Genomic DNA, 26,689 nt, shown 5'->3' with positions numbered 1-26,689 from the left:
CGGAGACAGCGGGGAGAATCGGGTCAAGCTTTACGCCGCTGCGCAGACGCCTCTCACGGGCCGGACGTGACGTAGGAAGAGTTCCGGCTTCGGCCTCTGCCGCTGCCGCCGCTACTCCAGCTGCCGCCGCCGCCGCCGCCGCCGCCGCTGCTGCTGCCGCCGCCGCCGTCGGGGCTTCTTATTTCTAAAATGGCGCCCCTAGACTTGGACAAGTATGTGGAGATAGCGCGGCTGTGCAAATACCTACCGGAGAACGACCTGAAGGTGAGCCGGGCCGGGGCGGGAGCGCTGCTGGCGAGGCTCGCCCCTTCCGTCAGTGGGTTGCCCGCCGGCCCGCCCTTCTCTCCGCGGGACCCCCGCCAGCATCCCGTCCTGTCACAGTGGAGCGCCTGGCGCGGTGCCAAGCGACCCAGTCCGACTTGGCGTCTCGCGGAGTGCGGGAAGGAGGAGCTGGAGTCCCCAGAATGCTGTCCCAGTTCCGTAGCCGGCATCCCGGGGGATGTCGCGGCCTCTACTCCAGGGTTGCCCCTCTGGGCTTTCGGGTGCCCCGGGACTCCGACCCCTAACACCTGTGCTTAGAAGACTCCCCTCCCCGGATCCGATCTCCGGTCTCCTGGAGTCCGAACCGAGCCCCAGCGTGCAGCGCCCTCGGGATCGGTGTTCCCCCCCGAGGCGGTGACAGGAGCGCGGGGTGGACAGCGTCTGACAGGAGTTGCCGCCGGTCCCCGGAACAGCGCGGCCCCAGTGTGTTTAGGTTCTTGAGGACTGGGGACACGGTGGGCCAGAGCGGTTTGGACGGGATGTGAGAGAACGTCAAGTCGTCCCTCTTTGCCTACCGCTCCTCCGGGTTGCTTTTCGGGAGTGTTCGTTTTCTTCTGCTAATTCGGATGTGAATCCGGTTTTCCAGTATGTTGTTGAGCTAATTTAAGTGGATGAAGCTAATTTAAGTGGATAATTTAGTAGGCCCTCAATAAATACGAAAACCTTTCTGTCCTTTTAAGTTGTTTCCCCATAATCCCTTCTTAACTCAAGGTTTTATTTTCTTGGTTTACTAAAAGAGGTTTGTTTGTTTGTTTGTTTGTTTGTTTGTTGTTACTGCCGAGTCCAAGTAACAGTAAATGTACGCGCGAGTAAAGGAATGAATGTGTCTTTGACAAGTCTTTCCATTCCCGTGCGTTTAAAACCAGTGCTTAGGTGTCTAGCAGGGTCTAGCGGTTAGTGCTACCGTCTGTTTTATTTGTTCAGTTAGCTTTGATTCGCTGTGTGGTAAGTGGGTAAACTGTCGATAGTTTTGAGTCCTTTTCATTCTTTAAGTTGTGGATTTAAAGCAGTTTATCTTTGTTCGTGAAATTTTTTTCTCTTAAGGAAGGTGTTACTGGTTTTTTCTTTTGCTGTCTCTTTTGGTGCAGGAAGTTGATATTTAACGTCAGTCAACAAGTATGCAAAATGTGGGAGGCCAAAGGAGCTGTTGTGATTGTAACTTATTTGCACTTATAGGTAAATTTTATGTGCTGTGTGATAGGGGAGTCATTCTTGTGCATTTCTCACTTAATAGAATTAATTTAATTAAAATGAGGGCAAAGCCAATGTTAGTAAAAATGCAGCTTTCGTGCTCACCCGAGTTCTTCATGGTTTCTTTCTGCTCTATGCTTTTTTAGAAAACAAGGATACAACCAACAGTGGTGTCCAGTTCATGAAAATCTAACCAGACGTCTTTGGGTAGTGTTATTAATCCCATGGGTGAAGCCATTTTTTGCATGTCAGCGAACTGATATGAAATTTTCTATTCTTTAACATATGTAAAGCTGTTTAAGGCTTTGTATTTATAATTAATAAAGTTGCTTATTATGAAAAAATATCTTGATAGTAACTTGAAATTGATATTGAAATTATTTGGATGATAATCAGTTGGATTTTTTTTAGACCTCGTAGTTTGAAAAACATTAGATTTCCTCCCTACCATAAAGAAATATAATTATTAAACCATTTGATTTCCCCCTTGCAACACAACTGGACGGTACTTAGAATGTACCTATTATTAATATACTTTAAAAACAAATCTAGGCAACTCCTGGGGAAAATTTTTATTTATAGGTAGAGGCTTTTTTCTTTGTTATGGAAATGTTTTTATCAGATTAATTTGCTTGTGATGCATGCTCATCTCTGGTGTACTTAAAGAAATTTAATTTTGTTTCTACTTTTTGACATGAAGTGCAAACTAAAATTAAGCAGTCCAAGAAAATATTCTGGGAGCACCTTTGCTGAGGCTTTAAAGCTAAAATAAAAGATTCTTTATCAGAGGAAGAAAAGAAATCATTGAGGCCACTGAGTAGTCATTATGGAAAAGATTAGTTCTGGTAGAAAAGACAGAAATTCATGGTGTTTAAAGTTGACTAGAAGTTGGAGGTACTAAATAAAATAATAAATGTAAAAGATGTTCTAGATCTAATCATGATTTCTTTATACCTAAATTAGAAATAGTCAAATCACGAGTACTGGATGGAATCTAACTGTTTTGAAGGAATAAAGATGAAATATAAAAGTGAATGGACCAACGCATAACCTTGGTTTAAAAAGAGCTCATGTGATTCTCATCAACGATAAAGCTTTCGGAGCTGATCATAGAAGTTACATATTCCATATCTGGCCAAGTGGAAGAATGAATGTTAAAAGTCAGGTTTACTGAATACTTAAGTACTTTGGCAGGGAGATGGTTTCTATACCTTGGAGATTGTCTGATCTCTCAGTCTTTAAAGGTGACATGTGAGCAAAAAAATTGCATATGGAGTTCTTTTTTTTTAACTGAGGAATCAAAGATAGTTACTGTGATAATGGTGGGGAGAATACTAATGTCTGTCTCAGAGGTACAACACAAGGAATTGTGTAATTCCACTTTTATGGATTAATGGTTAATGTAATCTTTTTGGAACTCACCTTCATGTTTAGTCTAGACATCCCTGAGTTTTTCGTATAAGGCTACCTGCTCTGCAAAGTCATACGTCTGTCTGAAATGCCTCCATAAAGCTTCAAAGAATTCTCCCTTCCTTTATTCTGACATTTGTTAAACAGCCTTTTATTCTTTCTCATTCAGCCTCTATCTGATTTTATAGATTCTTATCATATCTTGTAGTCTTTAACCTTCCATATTGTATCTTTCCGTATATCCCTATTAGTCTTGTTGCTCACCTATTGCCTGTCTTATTGATCATCATAGTGTTTACTTGAGTTGTTTGGTTTTGCATTGTATCTTTCTTCAGGTACTACAAGGAAAATTGAACACAGTTCAGAACTTAGGGATCCATCAGGGCTTTGTATAGGGCCCTAAGAGTGTTTTTGCGTTTTTGCAAGTCTTTCTGATAACGCCTTGTGTTTGTTTGCCTCTTTGGCCACAGAATCACATTCTCCTATGTCTTCTGAAACTAGTCTTTAATAGTGCTGCCCAGTAGGAATAAAATACTCAGAAATGTGAGCCTCAAATTGTCACATTTTAAAAAAGTAAAAAGAAACAGGAAAATAATTTTAGTAATATTTTATTTAACCTAATTTTAACATGTAATCAATATAAAATTACTAGTGTTATATTTGCCCTTTTTTGTACTAAGTCTATGAAACATAGTGTATATTTTATATTTATGACACATCCCAATTCGGGCCAGTCACATTTTAGGTGCTCAGTAGCTACATGTGGCTGTAGGTATCAGATGGGACAGTGCATACCTCTAATGACTCCCTAGCCCATTTCCTAGAATTTCAAATCTGAGAGAGAGTCAGGGTTCACCTATTTCTGCACCCTTCTTTCTTTACTGAGAGAGAAACTGAGCCTTGTAGAGTTTATGATCTGCCTGAGGATGTCCAGCTAATCCATGAATTAGGTTGGAAAACCTTGGGCAGAGCTCTCTTGGATACAATTAATAGCCTTTACAGGATAGCAAATAGCATGCATTTTTATTTTTATTTATTTATCTATTTTTATCATCGAAATTCATTGATTTATTATTTTTGAGTACACAGGCCGATTTGCATTTGAGTAGCATGCATTTTTAGATATGTCTCACCTTTCTTTATACCTTCCATTCTAAGCACATCGGACTGCAGTCTTCTGATAACATGCCCTGTACTTCCCTGCTTCTTTGCTTCTGGCCAGTCCTTTTCTTCACCTATTTATTTAATATGTACGTAGCACAGATATTAAATTATTTAATACTCTGTGAGTTGGGTACTAATATTTGCCTCATTTTACAGACAGGTAACTGAAGAACAGACAGATTAAGTAACTTTCCAAAGTTATATAGCTGGTAAATTGGTGGAGGAGCTGGGATTCAAATATAGGCAGTCTGGCTCCAGGATTCACATCCTTAACTACCACTTATGCTTCCTATATACAATACTCTCCAAGCCCCTTTTGAACTCTATCTAGTTCAGATGCCACTTTCTCTATGGATTCCATAGTCAGGATTACTAGCAATGGCTAGAATTTACATAGCTCCTTATGGTTTTCAGAGCACCTTCATGTCTATTCTATAATTTACACAATCCTTGTGACAGGCAGAATATATATCAAAGCCAGGACTTGATGAAGTTTAAATGATTTTTTGCCATAGTGACTCAACAGAGTACATGCCTAAATTTATTTGCTATTGAAATTTCCCATTCTTCGCAGGCAAGAAAAAGCTAAGGGAGTTCATCATCACCAAACCAGTACTACAAAAAATGTTAAAGGGAATTCTTTAAGAAGAAGGGAAAAAAAAGATAAAAAGTATAAATAATAAAATGACAATAACTACATACCTATAATAATTACTTTAAATGTAAATGGATTAACTGCTCCAATCAAAAGACATAAGGTAGCTGAAAGGAGAAGAAAACAAGACCCATACATATGCTGTCTACATGAGAACTGCTTCAGATCAAAAGACACACACAGACTGAAAGTAAAGGGATGGAAAAAGATATTTCATGCAAATGGAAATGAAAAAAAAAAAGCTAAGGTAACAATACTTATAGCAGACAAAATAGATTTTAAAACAAAGGCTATAATACAAGACAAAGAAGGACATTTCATATACAATAGCCAAGATTTGGAAGCAGCCTAAGTGTCCGTCGATAGATGATCAGATATAGAAGAAGTGGTACATATATACAGTGGAATGTTACTCAGCCATAAAAAAGAATGAAATTTTGTTAGTTTCAACAACATGGATGGACCTAGAGGATATTATGCTAAACAAAATAAATCAGACAAAGATAAATACCATATGATTTCACTTATATGTGGAATCTAAAAAAAAAAATAAATAAACAAAACAAACTCATATAGAGAACAAACTGATGGTTGTCAGATGCGAGGGAGGTTAGGGGACTGGGCAAAAAAGCTGAAGGGGTTAAGAAGTACAAATTGGCAGTTACAAAGTTGTCAGGGGGATGTAAGGTACAGCATAAGGAATATAGTCAATAGCTATGGTTGGTACCAGGTTGATACTACACTTATAGTGGGGAGAAGGGAAATCGCTTCATAAGTTATATAAATGTCTTAACCACAATGCTGTACACCTGAAACTAATATAATATTGAAAGTCAACTGTAGTTGAAAAAACATTTTTAATTTAAAAAATAAATAAAATGCCATAGATTTCATTAAGAAAAAAAAATCCTCATTTTTTCTTTTCTATACTGACCTTTGCCTCATAGCACTTTTTGCTCCATTTTACTACTAACAGTGTTCTGTCTTGTACGACAGCAAGTATGTCTGTCTTTAAGCTTCTTGAGGTTCAGGATCATATTTATGTTTGTATTCTCCACAGTCTTAGAGCACTGCCTTGTAGGTGATGGACAGTCATTGAAGGTTGTTGAATCATACTGCATACTGCTTTACAACAGACATTTCTTTAAATGTTTCCTATGTCAAATACTGTTCCCTTTGGGTCCATAAGTAGAATCCCATACTTCTCTCTGCCTTCGAGGAACTCTATAGTAAGGGAGATAGAGGTAAACAAATGATCATTGCATGGTGCGATAGGTGCCATGCAATGATCATTTGTTTACCTCTATCTCCCTTTTTTCCTGAAATAGAGGGCTCAGTACTAGGAAACAGAAGAAGCAGCATCTAACTCTGGAGCCAGAGATGGTTTCACAAAGGAGAAACAATGAGAGGGTGAGCAGTTTGTTTAGGTAGACAAAATAGAAAGGAAAGAACATGCAAGCAGAATAAATACCGTGTGTAATGGTATAGCTTAATCTGAACGAACATGGCTAATTTAGGGAACTTGAGGCAGTTTGGTATGGCTGGAGGTGGTGTGGGGAAGATAGGCAGAGGACAGATCATGGAAGGCTAGGCTGATAAACTTGACTGTTTATCTTTTAGGTGGTACATGGATAAACACTTTGGAATGTTTTTATATTTTAGAGAAAAACACATCCTGACTTTGTTTAAAATGTGGCTAAAAAGAAGTAGATTCAAAGAAAACTGTTATAGGGATACACTGTTGTATGTGATAGGAACATGACGAAATCATGAAGGATGATGGTATCTAAATGGAGTTTGAGAAATACTGCCATAGACAGAGGAGTGTCCTTGAGAGATTTTTATGGAGGACAGTGACAAGTTTTAGAAATATTATTGTGGCAGCATTGTGGCCCATGGATTGGAATGGGACAAAAATGTTATAGAAGCAGTAGGCCAAGTGACATGAGAGCTTGAAGTAACAAGTAATTCTGGTGTTTAAAAGGAAATGAAGAAGGTATAATAGGACCTGTTGACAGAGTAGTCTAGATAATGAGGAAGAAGAGAGAGTTCAGTGTAATCTCTTAGTTTCTTACATGGATTACTTAGTAAATATTATAACTAGATTAAGGAATGCAAGAGAATTTGGTTTGGGCCATACCGAGTTTGAGGTGCTGTCAGGTCAACATTGAGGTAGAGATGTTCAGAAGGCTTGGATCCACAGACCAGTCAGTTAAATATTTATTGTTAATTGTGCTCCAGCACTGTTCTAATAGTATTAAACTCAAGTTCTCAACTGGGGACGATCGTGCCCTCAAGAGGATATTTGGTAGTGTCTGGAGACATTTTTGATTGTCACAGCTGGAGGGTTGCTCTGGGTATCTGGTGGATGTAGAGGCCAGAGATGTTGCTAAACATCCTATAATGCACAGGACAGAAGCCCCCACAACAGAGAATTATCAGCAGTAGTGCTGTGGTTGAGAAACTGTAGTTTAGACTGAAGATACAAATATTTCCTTCTGTACTGTAAGGGTGTAAATATTATTGTCATCTTGGATTTCTACTGTTCTCTGTAATTTGTATTATAGTAGTGACTCTATACAACAGTTACATAAAATGTAATTTTGGAAACATTTTTATTTAAGATAAGAGTATTTTATAAATACTAGTGTAAAAGTAAACAAAGGAAATAGTATGTTTTAGATAGCAAGGTCATCTAAACAAAGAATTACAAAACTTTAAAACCCAGTGTATTTGAGGGATAAAGAGAGAACAGGAGGATAGGAACAGACTAGAAAAGAACCATGAGCAAATATGTTAAGGAAAAGGTAGGGAAGGGAAATAGGGTCTCTTAAGAGTGGGGGCCATGAACCCCTACTTATTTAAGGATTAGGAATTAGTTGGGCACTGTGGGTAAAGATGGATGTAGTCTGCCCTCAATTTTGGAATAAGAGTGAGAATCTTGCCTTAGTGCCTGTTTCGGAGCAGTTAGAGAAACCACACTTCCTACAAACCAAGCAGCAAAACAAAGCTGTGAGGGGCTTGGAGGAGCCTCTCCCATCTCTGTGAGGCCACTGTGTGTGTATAGTTGGCTGACTTACATAGAGTTTGTGCTGAGATTTCATAGACTTCTTATTTTTGTGTCTGTTTGATATGAACTTGTAAGCTACTGCTGAATTGGAAAGATGGGAGGCAGTGGCTTTGTCTTAGAGACTTAGCTCTAAATCCTTATTTGGGACTGCAGAAGTCGCAGTTACAGGAGTCAGCTGTTACTTTACTCAGGTTAGTGGCCTCAGGTTAAAGATGCTGCCTGAGTAGTTTACATGTGTTCTCTAGACACTCAGTGGCCTTTGACATTGGTGGGGTTTCACAGTGATGCTCTTTAATTTATAATTTGTTACTTTCAGATCAGTAATGGTGGCATGGGCCAATCACCAGGGGTGACTTACAGTTCAGGAGGTATTATGGGTTAGGAGAGCCAGTCATATGTGGGTGCAAATTCTGGCACATTCAAATATGGGAACCATGGAGTCCCTTAGGAATCTGCTGTGGTTAGTTTCAAATTTTAATTCAATGATAACTCACTTTGTTCTAAAAGGATATAGAGTGGTTTACAGAGATGCATTCAGTATAGTAAGATAAATTATATTCAGAATAAGTAAGAAAAATGAGACAAAGAGAAAGTAAAGATAGGATACCAAGATTGAGCCAACAGTAAAAGTAAGAATAGTATGTGAAATAAAAGCTATGATGACCAGATTACTTCTTTGAGATTAGGCCTTAAGCTTTCTAGGAGCCTACTGAAAGATGGAAACTGATCAATTAAAAAATTCACAGTCCGTAAGATGATAAAAACAAGCTTCTCAGGGAAATCACATCTATTTCTCCCCTGGGTCCTCTTTGAAAGCAACTGTTTAATCACAGCATCCTATGCACCTTGTTTGTAGTCTAATGACAAGCTGTGTAGAGGACTTTCCTGTAACATCCCTTACTACAGGTTGATGGCATGACATCCAAGTGCAATTTGGGAAAAAGCAATTGGAAAAGGAGGGCAGTACAGATCAGAGTGAGTTTATAGGAGATTTGTTTAGGTAACATTTTAATAATTGATCTTTAGAGGAGTATAAACAATGGAGGCTCCAGATTTACAAGTAACCAACAGTTTCCTAAGTATGTAGAAGGATCAACATTGTAGGAAACTGAGAACTTTTCTATCCCATGCATTGTGGAAAGAAGAATGGGAGACGAGCTTCTTTGGCAGCTTGTGTCAGAGGATGTCTTGGGAGAAGCATTCAAATTATATTCATGGTATGGGCTCTGACCTTCACTGATGGAAGTTAGACCTCCTCTTAAAAGATGTGAAATCTGAAAGGGAGTATGGATGGAACAAATGCGTGACAACATACAGTCCTCATGGCAACAAACAGAAAACTTTGCCTACTCTTGTACAAATTACAGCAAAGCACGTATCCAAATACCTTTAGTGGAATTGTCTTTGAGAAGGTTTGGTGAGTATACCTGAAAATAAATTCCAAATATTATTTGAGCAAGGCATTATACCTAAGAAAGGTGAGTAAAGTCCTGAGATAGATACTTTGAAACATTACTATATTGTTATATTTTAAAAATTGTACAGTATCAGAAAAAAATTTCAAAATATTAATTGCTGCCTGATAAAGCTAACCTAAAAAGAGTAGTGCTCTTTATTCTGGCAAGATGAGGAGAAGGAATGTGGTAATGAAAGGCTAAAAAAATACAGGCCAAACATGCCATTTTTGTTCTTTGGAACTAACCCTAGCTATGTGGAAGTGAGTTAGGGTTTAAAATAATTCAAGCAGTAGGTTGTAAACTTTGGGAGCTAATTACTCTAAAAATAATAATGAAATTACATATGACAGGTGTAATGGATTATAATGGGATGCTGTACAACATTGATCTTTTGAAATTGACTGGAAGAGCAGTTTATCCACAAGGAGTAGATTTGAGTGATTGTGGTCAAGGTGGTAATTATTATTTTTAATTGGTTATCTATATTATTTATTTTTTAAAAGCAACAACTTTATTGGAATATTATTCACTTATCATAAAATTCACTTCTAAAGTGTGCAATTCAGTAAGTTTTTAATGTATTCAGAGTTGTGTAACCATCACCATAATAAATGTAAGAACATTTTCATTACACCAAAGAGAAACTTAGCAGTAACTCCTCATCTCTCCCTCCCCATAAGCACAGCCCTAGGCAACCACTAACCTCCTTTCTATCTCTATGGATTTGCCCATTTAGGACATTTTGTATAAATTGACTTGTGTATTATGTGGCCTTTTGCGACTGGCTTATTTTACTCAGCAGCATGTTTTTAAAGTTCGTCTCCATTGTAACATGTATCAGTCCTTCATTCCTTTTATGGTGGAATCATACTTCCTCATATGGATGTACTATGTTTTGTTTATCCATTCACCTGTTGATAGACACTTGGATTGTTTTCAGTTTTTGGCTATTGTGAATAATGCTGCAGAGAACATTGGTGTAGAAGTATCTGTTCTATACTTTCACTGCTTTCAATTATTTGGGGTATATACCCAGAAGTGGAATTGCTGGGTCATATGGTAATTCTGTGTTCAGCATTTGAGGAACTGCTAAACTGTTTTTTTTTAAAGTGACCACATCATTTATATCCCTACCAGCAATATATGAGAGTTTCAATTTCTCTACCTTATTGGCAACACTTATTTTCTGTTTTTAAAAAAATTATAGCCATCTTAGTATGTGTAAAGTGGTATCCTATGGTGGTTTTGATTTGCATTTATTTCTCTAATGACTAATGATATTCAGTATCTTTTCATTTGCTTGTTGGCCATTTATATATCTTCTTTGGAGATAGGGCTATTGAAGGCTTTTGCCTATTGTTTAGTTGAGTTATTTGCCTTTTTTTTGTGGTTGAGTTATAGTTCTTTATATATTCTGGATATTAAGCCTCTATCAAATATATAATTTCTAAATATTTTCTCTCATTCTGCAGGTTGTTGCTTCACTTTATTGATGAACTCAAGTTTTTAATTTTGATAAAGTCCAGTTTATCTATTTTTTTCTTTTATTGCTTATGCTTTTGGTATATCTAAGATTGCCTTGCCAAATCCAAGGTCATAAGGGCTTACCTTATGTTTTCTCCTAAGAGTTGTATAGTTTTAGCTCTTACTTTTAGGCCATTAATCCATTTTGAGATGATTTTTGTATATGCTATGAGGTAGGGGTCCAGTTTCATCCTTTTGCATGTGAAATCCAGATATCCCAGTACCATCTGTTGGAAGGACTATTTCTGGTAATATATTTTAAATAAATTTTTTGTATAGGTATCACATTCATATGGTTTGGAACTTAAAAAGTATAAAAGGCTACAAATGTTAAGTCTTTCTTTACCCAGTTCCCTTCCTCATATTGGTAGCCAGTGTTATATTTCTTATGGATTCTTCTAGAAACAACAGTTTAAGTATGTACAAGTAAATACAAGCGCGCGCGCGCGCGCGCGTGTGTGTGTGTGTGTGTAGTACAAGAAGTAACACATACACTATTCTGCATCTTGTATTTTTTCAATTAAGGCTGTTTGCTAGTTTCAAAATAACATTTTTTTTTTAAGAAATGCAGTAACTACAGAAAAATATGTAGAATAACTTACTAACACATCTATGTCATCTTCCTCCAAGAATAATTTTTTTTCATGCTTTTTTAAAAATTAAAAGAAATAAAGATAATAGCGGAATTCCTTTTGTTTGCCATCTTGAGCAATTGCTGTTAAGATTTGATGTATATCCTTCTAGGTCATATTTTATAATTCAGGGTATGCTTATACATAATAAATTGAGTGTGTGTGTGTGTGTGTGTGTGTGTATAAAACTTTGCAGAGCACTTGCATGCACTATCTTATTTAATCTTCAGAATATCCCCAGGTAAGTATCTCTATTTTGTGGATGAGGAAACTGAGGCACAGAGAGATCAAGTAACTTGCTCAGGCTTACACAGCTAAGTAGCAGACAATATACTTAGATAGTTAAGAGGTAAAGCCAATATTTGTTCTCTGATCTCTTTGACTTCAAAAGCTATGCTCCTAACTTCTGAAATATGCTATGATATTACTTGGTATTCCACTTTTCTGTTTTAGAGTATAAGGTATTCTGCTATTGGTACTTGTTGATTTACGAATAAAGGGATATTCCCTCTCTGTCCTATACTGGATTTCTCCAAAATTTGACCTTCCAGCAACATTGAACACAGTCGATCATTTTTATTTTGAAACATTTTTTTTCACTGGTCTTCCAAAGTACCACCGTCTCCCATGGTTTCCTTTGTGCCTCACCAAGCAGTCTCTTTTTCTAGTTCCTCATTTTTTCCCTAACTTCTAAAGGAAGTAGTTAAGGCTCATTTCTTGAACTCCAAGTAAAGTGTTGTAGCTGTCTAACTGTTAAAGTGTATGTCTCATTTATCTCAATAAGTTGTAGCATTTAGATTCTTAATGTTTAAAATCATTTCATTATGCTTGTGTAGTTTAATTTCTCCTTTCTTGGCAGACCTATCATAAAATCCACTAAGGCCCCCGGCCGTAGTGTAAGCTGGTCTCAGATGGGAGGAAGGTTCCCCTCTAGTTTTCTGTGTATAGCAGGACTGTACACTTCCATCCCTAGAACTCTGTTGTGAGAATCATTTTCTTTCTGTGAAACCTTTTGAGTACTTTCAGAGGACAAATATTTTAAAAGTAAAAATGTTTAGAGTCATTTTTAAAAAGAGTGACTCTTGAACTTTAGATATGCATTTTGTAATTAATTTTAACTTTTTTATTTGGAGATGCTTGAGGATTTACATGTAGTCATAAGAAATAATACGGAGAGAGCCCATGTTACCCTTTACCCAGGTTTTCCCTAGTAGTAACATTGTGTAGAGCTCTAGTATAAACACCACAACAAGATAGTGACGTGGATACCATCCACAGTCTTGTTCAGATTTTTCCAGTTTTATTTCTATTCACGTATGTGTGTGTTTAGGCATATGCAATTTTATCACATCTACAGTCTCATGTATCCAATAGCACATTCAAGACACAGTTCTATCACCAGAATGATTCCTCATGTTGTCCTTTTATGACCACACCTACTTCCCTTCTGCCTCTAACTCCTGGACCCCTGGCAACTACTAATCTGGTTTCCATTTCTATAAATTTGCCATTTCAAGAATGTTACAAAATAGAATCATACAGTATGTAACCTTTTGAGATAGGTTTTTGTTTCACTCAGGGTAAAGTAAATCCCTTGAAATTCATCCATGTCGTTGTGTGTTAATAGTTTATTTCTTTTTATTGCTGAGTAGTTTACCATGCTGTGGGTGGACCACAATTTGCTCAGCTCTTCATTTGTTGAAAGGTCCCTGATTTATTTCCAGTTTTTGGCTATTATAAATTAAGCTTCTGTGGACTTTTGAGTACAGATTTTTATGATCATAAATTTTCTCTGCCAAGAGTGCAATTGCTGGGTCATGTGGTAAGTGCATGATTTGCCATTTACTTAAAAAAATTAGCAGATAAGAACCTTTTCTTGTTAAAATTATTTACTCATACTTTTTGATGAAAGGCATCTTTTTATAGTTCTTGGAAAGCTATCTGTCTTCTAGAATCTGTTGTCTGTGTAGCCAGGGAGTTCACATTTTGAAATACTCATTGTATCATCCTTAGGCATTATGAGATGAAAGTGAAGCCAACAGAAATCTAATCCCAGAATCATCAAAGGGTAGTTTCGTTTCCTATTAAGCAATATAAGTATTAGTTCTTGTCTTTTTGGCATCTGATCCTTAGTTATAATATTGTAGTAAAACACTGCGTTTATCTTTTCTTCTTACAGCGGCTATGTGACTATGTTTGTGATCTCCTCTTGGAAGAGTCAAATGTCCAGCCAGTATCGACACCAGTAACAGTGTGTGGAGACATACACGGACAGGTAAAATTTCATGAGCAGATTTTTAGCTTTGTACTGTCCATAGTCCATGTATGTTTCCATTTCTGCAAACAAAAAAACAAGCTAGTGGTTAGCTAGGTTACCTCAGTCTGTATGACACTAATGATTCCTGGTTACTGTTACAGTGAATAAAAGCAGTGGTCAAGTTATTCACAGAGTATATTGAAATTGTACTTGCAAAGCAAATGGAATGCAGCACTATGCTCTGTGGAAAGGGGGAGATATAAAACAAATGTAGACTGCTCATAATTATTATGATTAATAGGAGATGCTTTGGTTTTAGGCACTAATTTTCTGTTCATTCTATTCAGTTATGTCATATTTTGTTGAAAACTTATTTCCTTAGTGGGAATGAGAATAGCAAAGGTTCAGACATAAAATTGTTGGTGCACGATTTCAGCAAGTCACTGCTAGAATGGGATAAGAGAGATTTAGTTCATTTTTTTTTTTTTTTAAGATTTAGTTCATTTTTTCATCTCCTGGGTTTTTGTTTGTTTATTTTTAAAGATTTCAAGGAGGAGCACACCTCTGTCAGTGTTTAGCCTAGCTGGAAAACTTCTGTGTATTTGTAGAGGTTTTTTTTTTTAGTTATTTATTTTTAACAGGGAAATAAAAGGTGACCAGAACACTCATAGCTTGCTGTATGTATACAGTGGCGTTGGGGCTATAAGACGTAATACATTGTGAACAATGTAGTATTTATGAGTGCTAACAGGACTTACTGTCTTCTGTGCATGTCCTCTGCCTTAAATATGACGGCCTAAAGGAGCAGGAATATGGGTAATTAGTTGTGATTGAGGGCTGCTCAATGAGTAAAGTCCTATTTTGACTATTTAGAGGGCTCTTTTCTTTTTGTTTTTTCAATCTGTTCTCTGAATGGTTGGAATTATAATATATCTGACATCTGCATGTTATCAGTGTCTAAGTAGAAGCCCTCATTATGTTATCCGTGATTTGTTAAAATTTTAGTTATCTAGAATAGATTTTAGGAATGAATTTCTTGAAATTTCCATGTTAAGTTCTCTACAAATGTATAATAAACATTTGTATTTTACTAATATAAAGGATATTAATATAAGCAGTTTCTTAACACATTCTTAAAAGCTGGAATAAACCAAGTAATGTTTTCCTCTAATTATAATGTTAAAACTGAGGGGTTACCTGTGTTATCAAGAACTTTTCAATATATGAATTATAATTATGGTCAAAGGTCAGGAAGTTAGAGACAACTTAAAATTACTAAAATTAATTAAAATCATAAAATTGTACTTCTATATTATATACATACCTTCAGCCTCGCTAATAGTTTATCTTGTGTTTTGAGGTTAACAAAGTGCTTTTGCAAATGTTCCATGTAAAATTTTTTTCAGGAGTCCTACAAGATTGAATCATTTTGTAGAGAAAGAAACAGGCTGAAAGACTGAAGAATTAGCCCCAACTCTCACAGCTATTAAGTGACAGAACAGAGATTTAAAACTCATTTGGGTGCCCTGTAGCCCGTGTATTAAGACTACCACCAAACTGTGAACATTGTTTCTCTTGTAGCTGACTCTTTAAACAATTGCTCCTCAAAAGCATAGGACTTGAGGAGCTTCTAAAGGCCTGCTTACTGATTAAATCAAATGTAAGATGTGTCCTTTAGGACTTGTACAGTTGTCTTTCCTTGGACTAGTTCTGGAATTACAGATTGGGTTATGAGTATAAATAAACATGTTGGTAAACATATACAACTGTCCCTTGGTATCCTCAGATGATTGGTTTCAGGACCTCCCGCAGATACCAAAATCCTGGGATGCTCAATTCTCTTATATGAAATGGCATAGTATTGCATTTAGCCTATGCACATCTTCCCATATACTTTAACTCTAGATTACTTATAATACCTAATACAGTGTAAATACTATGTAGATAGTTGTTATAGTGTATTGTTTAGGGAATAATGACTAGAAGACAAAGGTCTGTACTTGTTCAGTACAGACAGTCATTGTAGGCCTAACTACATGGTACACGTCAGCAGGAACGTAACATTGCTCCCCCACCCCCGACTCTGCCCAATAGAACATTTTCAGTACATTCAAGGGTGTGCAATCCGCAGATAAGGAGGGCCAACTGTAGTACTGAGAAGCACTGAAACAGTGTAATCTAGTGAGGAGATGGTAGACTTCAGTGTCAGGCAGAGCTTGGTTCAAGTCCTGGCTTGGCTACATACCATCTGTTTAAGAAACCACTTAAGCTAGCTCACAAGTTCTTTAAGTGTGGCCTGTGGATCCTTGAGCGTCCTTCAAGTGGTACAAAATCAAGTGAGGGTAAAACTGTGGTGCCTCAGCACAAATCAAGGGAGCAGCACCAGACTATGCTGGTTGTCATTGTCTTCACCAGCATCCATGCACAGTAAAATAAAATGCCAGTATCACTTAAGAATATCCCTGATGAAGCAGCGTTATTAATTGTAACTCTCAACCCTGAGTAGATACTTTTGAATGTGATAAACTAGGAAGTATGCATAAAGCACATCTGCTGCCTACCAAAGAAAGATGGTTTGCTCAAGCAAAAGTGCTTGTACAGTTCTTTGCATCATGAGCTGAGTAGCCTTTTTTTTTTATGGAACGCTATTTTTACTTGAGAATGAATGACTAACTATGGGGTATTTGGCAACCATTTTTGCAAAAGCAAAGGAAAGGGAGCCTGTTACTTCAAAGAACACGATTGACAGTTTTTGTTACCGATGCCAAAATTTGAGTTTTCAAATGAAAAATTGGAATTTTAGAAAATTTGAGTACACCACCATGAGGCTAACAGCTTCTGATATTTAAAGAGTTTTCTAATGAGATGAATGGTAATATTAATGTATTTATGAATATGAGTTTTTGATAATATATAATGAAATGCCATTTCCATTTTCCAAATGACCAGTGTGGTATCCACTCAATGTGTTAGACCAATTTACCTTAGTATGATAAGACCACTTGTCGAGTTTTGATATATTAAAAGAAGAATATGCACCATTATCTCTAAAGGTAATTAAAATACTCCTTCCTTTTGTAACACATACCTCTGTGAAAGCTGGATTTTCCTCCTATACTTTAATCATTCTATCCCAACAGCTTGAATGCAGAGGCAGGTTATGCGAGTCCAGCTGTGAAGTATTTAGCCAGGCATTAAAGAGATTTATGAAACTATAAAACAGTGCCACTCTTCTCTTTGAATTTGTTTTGAGAAACGGTTTATTTTTCATTAAAAATATGTATATATTACTATTTAATGAGTTATTTATTTTTAAAATGAATTTTTAAAAATGATCCATTTTAATGTAAATAATGTAAATACTGATTGATATAACCTACATAAACAAAAACTTTTCAGAGACTTCTAATTTTTAAGACTGAATGGGTTTTGAAACCAAAAAATTTAAAACAACTGAGTAAGCCAACTGTTTCCTTGCCTCTAATGATGAAATAAAATCCACTTCTCAGGATTGGCTTTGTTTTAAAATGAGAATATTTACAGAGTGTCTGTGATATGAAAAACATACAGTACATGGTCGATATTATTTGTGAAATGATGAGGTGGGCTTCCAGTAATGTAGGACAGGGTTAATTACCTGCACATGTTCTCAGTAAATGTTTATTATATTAAGTACTTTTGGAAAAACTTCCAATATGGAGTAGGAACTATGTGTCCCCAAAGCAGAATTTTTGATTGTCTGTCAAATGTACATAGGGCAAATGGAAACTTATAATTTTTTTTTTTTTTAAGATGAGACAACCTTTGGTTGACCTCACAGATTGCAAGACCTTGCCAACTTACAATCCCTTATTTTTTATTTTTTACACCTGCAGCACCTGGTCTTCCTAGGTGGTCTCTGAAACTTATAAATTTTTATTCAAGAACGTATTTCTATAAACATCAGTAGAAAAGTTTAAGTTCACTCTTCTGCCACATTTTTATAAAAGCAACTGTTTTATAAAACTTTTTAGTGTTTCCTTCCTGACTTTGGGTGTATATATGCTCAGTTTTTTACATAATAAAATTATGTAGTTATAAGTATAGTTTTGTGTTCCATTCTTTTCCTAATCATTTTTCCATTTTGCTACAGTTTCCATTATAATCATTATTCATGACTGCATAAGGTCCAAGTCCTTGAGTTGATCATATTAAAATATTTCCTTATGTTAGTATGAAAGTTTTTTCTTTTGTTATTATAAATGATGTTGTAACACATTTTGTATATGTTTACATGGCATTTGATTTTTTTTTTTTTTTGCCTTAGGGTATAGTAAAAGAAGTAGAATTACTAGACTAGAATAACACGCATATGTATGTATATGCATGTATATATACATGTGTGTGTATTAGATAGGTATTTCTTTTTTACTGTTCATACTGTGTGTATGTATATGTAAATATATAAAAAGTGTAAGTGACATGATACACATGCAAACATCATGTATACATCTGTGATGTGGGAAATTGGAATTATACTCCTTTCAAAGGGAGAGACTACATAATAGAAATGGACAGCAAATATTTTGAAAAAATAATAGTTTACCACTTCAGTGAGACTGAACATTTGTTTCACTTATTTGCTAATTTTAAGAATATAGGAAAATTTTAAATTTTCTAAATTTGTTTTAACCTAAGCAAGTAATAACTCTAGATTTAAGAAACATTGTTATAAAGGGTAGTGCTTTATTTCAGAAGTTAACAATTAAATTTCAGTTTTGTTCACTGTGACTAAGATTCCTATACTGTTTTAAGTATTAGAAATTTAGTAGTAATTTTATTTTCAAGTGTAAAAGATAAATGATAAATTGTTGTAGTTAAAAGATAAATTGTTGTAGTTGGTACAGTATACTACAGTCAATTCTTTGAATCCAAAATTCTTTTTCAGAAAAACTGTGAAGTTTTCTTTATGAATTAAATGAGGTTAATCTAGTTGACTGAAGTTACCAAGTGTATAATTTGTCAGTTACCAATTTCCAGTTAAATAGAATATGGTGAAATATGCAATTCTTTATTGATTTTTGAAAAGACACTTCACAGCTGTGGAGCCTAAGGGTACACAGCTCCAGCAGTGGCGGGTAGGAAGGTTCTTCATGACATTATAAAGTGTCATATAAATTTATTCTTCGAAAAAACTCTTATCTACTTGTGTTTTTATCTTTTACCTCATTTTAGATGCTGAATATGGGGTGGGGTGGTTAGGTTAGCTTACTGACAAGCTTATTGACAAGTTAGGTAACTAGTAAATGATTTTAAATTCTCAAGTGAAAGTAAGTTGAGAGGGGCTACCTATAGCATTAATGATCCAAGAACAACATCAGTGGTAACTGTGAGCTTTACTATAATGCTTTTTTCAGGATTGGGTGGTGGGCACTTGGCAGTTTTGCTTATACTTCATTTCTTTGTATTAATGTAGATACTTGAAGTCTTCTGAATTAACTGCTTCTTTACATGTTTTGCTGTCAGTGTTATTATTTTACTCCTCCACAGGAATTTGTAATCAACATATATTGAATTTCTTTTATAGTTTTATGATCTTTGTGAGCTATTCAGAACCGGTGGTCAGGTTCCTGACACAAACTACATATTTATGGTATGTAAACACCATTGACACTGGTACTTATTTAAAATGGGAAGGATCTGTCTTATTACATGTAAATTACATAATTTGATTCTCATATGATAATCACTATTTAAATATTTGAAAAAGTGATTCTGTACTTTTCTATATTTTGCTATGTCCTCTAGTTGAGAATTGCTTTAGTAAACTGCTGTATACATAAGACTGGGTTATAGCCCTCAGTAATAGTTGGGTAGAAAAAATAGCCTAAAACCATAGGTTAAGGCATAAATTGTTAATTTATTGTTTTATGAGACTTTTTTGAGTATTCATCTTTATCTGTTATTAATCTGTGGATTGGTGAATATACACACATACATATTTGCTATTAAGGTGCATATTTGCTTTTCTTTTGGAATGTAATGTTACTGTTGAACTTTTTCTGAATCCTTTGTCATGTTCCTTCTGAAAATTTCTGGGTTACTTTCCTATTATTCTTTAGCACTTTTCCAATTTGTCTAATATTAGTCCAAGTAAAACATTACTGGGAGGTTATACCTGTTGAGACAGGTATAATTATAGTATTTGCTTTTACAAAAAAAAAAACTATTTTCTTCAAGTTGGCAGCTTTTCTGATACAGTTAAAATGTTTTTTGAAATTCATTAAACTTTTTTTGAGTCACACATTGACCTTTTAGAAATATCTGTTAGTGTAGCATATCTAGAGAATTGGAAAAAAAATGGTGGATTTGCAGGCAATATCATTGAGAGAATTGCACTGCAGGGTCCCATAGGCCTCCTGGGTCACAGACTAGCACAGACACGTAGTAAAAACAGCTTATTTACTCCAACTTGAATTTTTTATTAAAACACAATTTCTAAATAATTCAGTATGTGTAACTCTTCATTTTTGTTATTTTGGGCTGTGTCTCTGAGTTTGTGCACTTTGATAAAAGTTTTTAAAAATATTATTGCTATCGTATTGTTTGTAACTATAAACTTTTACTTTACAGGGTGATTTTGTAGACAGAGGTTACTATAGTTTGGAGACCTTCACTTACCTTCTTGCACTAAAGGCTAAATGGCCTGATCGTATTACACTTTTGCGAGGAAATCATGAGAGTAGACAGATAACACAAGTGTATGGATTTTATGGTAAGATCTTCTATTTCTCTGATTCTGAACATTGTTTTACTTTCTTCTTTGGGAATAAAAGCCACACAAGTCATACATTTGCTTTATAATAAAATTAGAAAATACAGATAATCTTTTTCTACTTTCTCACCTTTTAATTCCCCCTCTTCCTCAAGTCTTACTACCATGGAGAGAGAACCATTCTTAACTTTTTGGTGTACATCTTTCTAGATCAGGGCCTCAAAGTATTGTTCTCAGTTTATCTCATTGGAATTATCTGGGGTGCTTATTAAAAATGAAGATTTCTGGATCCCCCTGCAGATCTTTTGGGGTGGGACCCTTGAATCTAATGAAGGTGAATGTCCTGCATACTCAAGTTTGATAATCTATTCTACATGTATGTATATATTTGTTCATATGTTGTATACATACACGTGTGCATGCACACACCATACTAATATGGGATCATACCTGCTTTTTTCATTTAGTATTATGACCTGCCTTTTTACTTCATTGATGTTATTTTTATAACTGCATTGTATTATACTGTATGGGTGTCCTATAATTCAGCAGTCCCCACTTTTTTGGCACCAGAGACTGGTGCTCCTATGAGAATCTAATGCCCAGTTATCTGAGGTGGAGCTGAGGTGGCGATGCCAGCGCTGGAGAGTGGCTGCAGACACAGATGAAGCTTCGCTTGCTCGCCCACCACTCAACTCTTGTTTTGTGACCTGGTTCCTAACAGGCCACGGGCTGGTACCGGCTCTTGGCCTGGGGCTTGGGGACCCCTGCTAATTGATTTAACCAGTCCCTTTAACACTGGACATTGGAGTTATTTCTAAGTTGCTGATACACATAGCTATACACATAGCTGAATGAATATCCTTTTACATATATATTCATATATATGATATACCAAAGATATATGGATATCCTTTTACATATATGTGTGTGTGTGTGTATATATATATATATATATATATATAAAAGATATTTATGTGTACATATATATATATAAAAAATCTGTGCTTATTCCAGAGAATCCAAGGACCCTCAGGGATTAGAAACAAAACTCAGCATTCAAAGCAAAATATCTGCTTCTATAAAACTTTTATATGGTCGAAAGTTTTAAAAAATGAGGTTAAGAAGTTCTTTGAAGGAGATAGACAGCAGAACTATTGAGATTTTTAAAAATTAATTATTTCAGTATTTTAATTGAAGAAATGATTTAAAATATTCCCCCCTTTACTTTCCCCTCCCCCCTCCCATTGAGATTATTAATATGAATTTTCCTTGAGCAAAATTAAGGCAGATATTGAGAAATTTAAAAATATTAATTTTATAACCCTTTAGTTTTAGATTTTATATTTTGCATTATCTTTTGTCATTATAAAGATAAGCTGAACCCTCTTACTCTCTTACTAGTTTAAGCTGAATTTCTGTTGTACCACAATTGGATGTAATCTTTTTTTATGGGCAGATTCAGAACTTCGTGAATGAGAGCTCTTTCATTTCTTTTCTAGATGAGTGCCAAACCAAATATGGTAATGCTAATGCCTGGAGATATTGTACCAAAGTTTTCGACATGCTCACAGTAGCAGCTGTAAGTTGATATAAATCTTTTTTAAACCTCAAGTATTTTCTTGCCAATAACACTCTGCATGTTTTTATCTAATTGCTGTCTCAGTTATATTGATATCATTAGCATTCATTGATGAATTTAAATGTGACTGGGTTTATTATTATATGTCTGTTCAGCTCTTTGTTATCTTTTTTTGCTAGTTAATAGATGAGCAGATTTTGTGTGTTCATGGTGGTTTATCTCCCGATATCAAAACACTGGATCAAATTCGAACCATTGAACGGAATCAGGAAATTCCTCATAAAGGAGCATTTTGTGATCTGGTTTGGTCAGATCCTGAAGATGTGGATACTTGGGCTATCAGTCCCCGAGGAGCAGGCTGGCTTTTTGGCGCAAAGGTCACAAATGAGGTAAAGCCAACATTTTCAGAAAAGTGGTTTGTGGTTGCTAATGGACTACATAAAGAAATATGGTGGCTATAGATAACAAAATTCTAGTCTAGTTTATTCAAACTGTGGTGGCTGTGGATGTCAAATTTCTCATCTAGTTTATCATCTTTTATTACTCAATGGTTTGATGAGATGACATGATGAAAGCACCTCCTTCAGCATCTCCTTGGTAATATGTATAAAATGTTCCTTTTCTTTCAAATATTGCAGATAAGTAATGAGATAGCAAGGGCAAGATAGGCAACTTTTAAAAAACAAAAATATTTTTAATATATATTTTTAGTTGCAGTACAGTTGACATATGACATTGTATTAGTTTTAGATATACAACATAATGAATTATATATATATATTGTGAATAGGCAACTTTTTGAGGTTCAGCTATTTTTAGTTACACACACACACATACATACATACATACATACATACATACATACATACATACATACATACATTGGGAAGTAATCCAGCACGGAGTCAGAGAGTTCAGTTCAGTATAACTTAGGTAAATTATTTATCCTGACTGAATCTCTGTTTACTTAAATTTCAAAAGAAGGGTAATAAATCTCTCAGAAATTTTGAAAGACTCATACTAAACCCTCAGTAAATGATAGATATTGATAGCAAAATGTTTATTATTAAATCTTAAAAAGCTTTGTTTTCATATCTGATAGTACTTGTAAAATGCTTTTCTTCCAGAAACTTCTAATTATGTGGCTATATAACTCTTTTATATAGATTTCTATAGACTCAGGCCGAAGTGTCTCTATTTGCCTATAACTTATTGAAATTACTTGGGGTAACTGTAGAATGGGTTTATAATCACGAGAACTGTATTTAGTAACAGGATTTGTATTTAAATGTTTATTTTCTTATATATGGAGGTTGATTTTTTAAAAAACATGCTGGATACTTAACAAAACCTTTCTAAATTACAGTTTGTTCATATCAACAACTTAAAACTCATCTGCAGAGCACACCAACTAGTGCACGAAGGCTATAAGTTTATGTTTGATGAGAAGCTGGTAACAGTGTGGTCTGCACCTAATTACTGCTATCGTTGTGGAAATATTGCTTCAATCATGGTCTTCAAAGACGTAAATACAAGAGAACCAAAGTTATTCCGGGCAGTTCCAGATTCAGAACGTGTTATTCCTCCCAGAACGACGACGCCGTATTTCCTTTGAGGCCTTCGCCCATCCTGCTGACCCATTTTTCTGCCCTCTTCTTACCCCAACTTTCGTGTATTACCCCATACAATATACTTTTTATTGAGCACTTTGCTGCTGAAATGCTGCCTCTTGCCTTTTTTTTTTTTAATTTTAAATTATCTAAATTTATTGTTTGTTATGGTGTCTATAGCAATGTTTTTCTATCAGTTTTCTCCCCCATCCCTTCCCACCTTGGACTCATCTGAGAAGACTTGAGAAATGTCTTAATATTCATACTGCTGCATGTAGCTCTTGCTTATTTACTGGTCTGGGGGAAACAAGATGTGTTTCCTTTTTTTAAAAAGCCAATTGACAGAACAGACTACACTGAAATACTCCTTTTGTATCATTCAGCCTTTTGTTTTAGTTTGGTAAGTTTTAAGAAATTTCAGCAGCAAAGTTGTTATTCAGTGGGCATGATGGACTGCAAATGCCTCGAGTTATGTATACTTGTCCCAGCTGTAAACTTCATTGTCCTTTGTTGGATGATATTTTAAATGGATATAAAATAAATTGGTCTAAAGGGCTGCCCTCCTTGTTGTGTTTTTAAATTTTAGTTAAAAACTGCTACAACTTATGACTTTGTACATTAAGATAATTGTATTGATCTTTTTTCAGATTCCTTGTATTTTTTAATAAAGTAATCTTAAATAAAACCCAGACAGGTTAAAGTGTTAGAAATTTTAAGCAGCTTACATTGTTAGTTTAAAGTTATTCTTTTCTTTTTTCTTAGAGTTCTTGACCCTTTGGTTATTGAGTTTAAAACTTCAACTGAAATTCAGTACTATTTATTTTTTAAAAAAATCACTAAACTGTGCCTAAAGAACATAACTGCCATATTAATGTTTTGGTTTATATCCTCTATAGTAATAGAAAAACATTTAATACTTGTAATGCTGATGTGTTCATTTGACACCAGTTGAGTAGAATGTGATCAATCCAGTTTACAATCTATCACGAATATCATTAAGTAAAATCTATGTACTTTTCAATAGGAATCATTCTCTTGCTGTAACACTTGACCTTAACTTTTAAGAAAGTGTTCATTTTTTAACTGCAACTGGAAAGGTTGAAAAGTCAGGACTCTTGTATTTGTGAACTGTAATCTGAAGCAGGTTTTAAAAAATGTAGAAAGAAACAAATTGTCCTTTTTTGTAAAGGTCTGTGATACCATGTTTTGGCTTTGTGTAAGTAATTTAAATATCCAAAGGGTTGTGATGATCAATTCTTGATATGCAATGTCCACTTAATAAGGACAGGTGTTCCAATATCTCTTATGACTATGGTCACAAATGATGTTGGAACTTACCATTTTGTGAAATAGTTGGTATCCCTTTACCACCACAATTAAGTTTTGTCTTTTTAGGAATCTTTGTGAAGCCAGCTGATTAATAAAGCACTTTAGCATCTGTTCAGGTAGTTTTGAAAACCAACTTCTCCCCTTCAGGATAAGAACTCCAGGTAACCTAAAAATGCAATAAAAATCTTTATAGTCTACACTTCTTGGCACATAATTTTTCATCAGGGTTTTCTTTTATTAAATGAGCACAATACTGTTTTGATTTCTTTTTCCTAACCACCCAGCTACTCGTATCGTTTTTAATTGTATAGCTATATGAAAGAAGTGGCTAAGACATTTGCTGCACACACTTGAACTGTTGGGTCAGTAGCTTTGTGTCACTGCCCTGACCCCAGTGTAATTCAGGGGGAAAGGTATTAATCTTGCAGGGATATGTAGCTATGTATTTTACTAATTGTGAAACACTGGAAATTAATGATGCAGACAACTTGGTATGGTCTTTGAACAGCTCTCTGCAGTATTTTTTTGTTACCATAAATTGTATTTAAGTGCTTGCTCTTAAGTTGTACCAATAAAACTGATAACCCCCAGCCCTCTCCATTTGACACTCCCCAGCTTAGATTGATGTAGTTATTTTAGTTATCCCTGTAATGTGACTTTTATTTTTAAGTCATGGTGTATTGCATTTGTTTGTCACTAGTTGGGCATGTGCCAATAATATTCTGTCCATTCCTTAACTCCCATCTCTGTTCTGCCTGATTTTTTTCTCTGAAACTGAATGATGGCTTTTTGCATGAAAAAAAAAAATAGTTTTTACTATTAGACATGTAAAGGGAAGAGAGAGTGAATGTGTTGGACTTTGTAAGCCTAAAAGGAATATTCGGATTCCTCTACTAAATAAGGGCTATGTACTATACAGAGTAATCATGTGGTGGAGGATACTTGCAAGTTATAGGTTTGTAGGCAGGAGGCTCTGTTACTCCCTGTGTCTAGGCTGAATGTAAAATCCCTTATGTTGTATTAATGGGGGTAATAACTATTTTTATTTGCATATGATATGCTTGGTTTCTAATAAAGTGTCCTAGGCTCTAGTGAGAACTGTCTATTTTTAATTGCCAATCACTCCCTTTCCTTTTTTGCTTAATACGCTCTTGGCTAGCTTTTTATAGTTCATGCTTTTTCCTGAAAAATCTCACCACTTTCAATGTGTTCGTTTGGGTGTGATCCTAAAAAGCCTGGATCGAGAGCACATCTAATATGCGACCTGCATCAGCTCCTACTGCATCTGGATATCTATAACTGTTGGAAGATTTTGACATCTTAAACCCTGGATTTTGCTTTTGAAATAAGGTTTGAAATATTGTTGACAGCATTAAGATTTGTGTATTTTTGCTTTGTAAGCCCAGCACCAGGTTTTGGAAGATGCCTGTATTATGAAAGCAAATCTAAACTCTTTCTGAGCCTCTTTCATTGTGAGAAATAGAATTGCTTTCCTTCAGCCTCCAAAAATTGTGTATCTGGAGTCGAAGAGATTTAACAGCAAGAATCCAGATTTTTAAATGTAATTGTTTTTTAAATGCTAATGTTTGTAAAGCACCTTCAGTTCTTTGGATGAAAGGTGCTATATTCTCTCAGTGTAAATTAATAAAAATATTATAGGAAGTTTGTCAGAAAATTTTATGTAATACATAGTCTGTAGTATGTCCCAACAATAAGTTAGCATTATATATAAC

At 35.4% G+C, this 26,689-nt stretch overlaps 1 protein-coding gene across 1 annotated transcript; it reads left to right on the top strand.

The window, feature by feature from the left end:
• The first annotated feature begins 82 nt into the window (after positions 1-82).
• On the top strand, positions 83-26,618 carry PPP6C (protein phosphatase 6 catalytic subunit). Its single transcript, XM_039861706.1, has 7 exons — positions 83-264; positions 13,604-13,699; positions 19,248-19,313; positions 20,294-20,435; positions 21,938-22,017; positions 22,197-22,406; positions 23,384-26,618. The coding sequence occupies exons 1-7, from the start codon at positions 190-192 to the stop codon at positions 23,630-23,632; spliced, it is 918 nt and encodes a 305-aa protein (XP_039717640.1). The 5' UTR covers positions 83-189; the 3' UTR covers positions 23,633-26,618.
• Positions 26,619-26,689: the final 71 nt, after the last annotated feature.

This window comes from Pteropus medius, unplaced genomic scaffold, assembly GCF_902729225.1.
Source record: "Pteropus medius unplaced genomic scaffold, Ma_sr-lr_union100, whole genome shotgun sequence".
Classification (NCBI taxonomy): Eukaryota; Metazoa; Chordata; class Mammalia; order Chiroptera; family Pteropodidae; genus Pteropus; species Pteropus medius.
The sequence above is the reverse complement of the archived record's forward strand: the minus strand, read 5'-3'. Positions and strand labels throughout refer to the sequence as shown.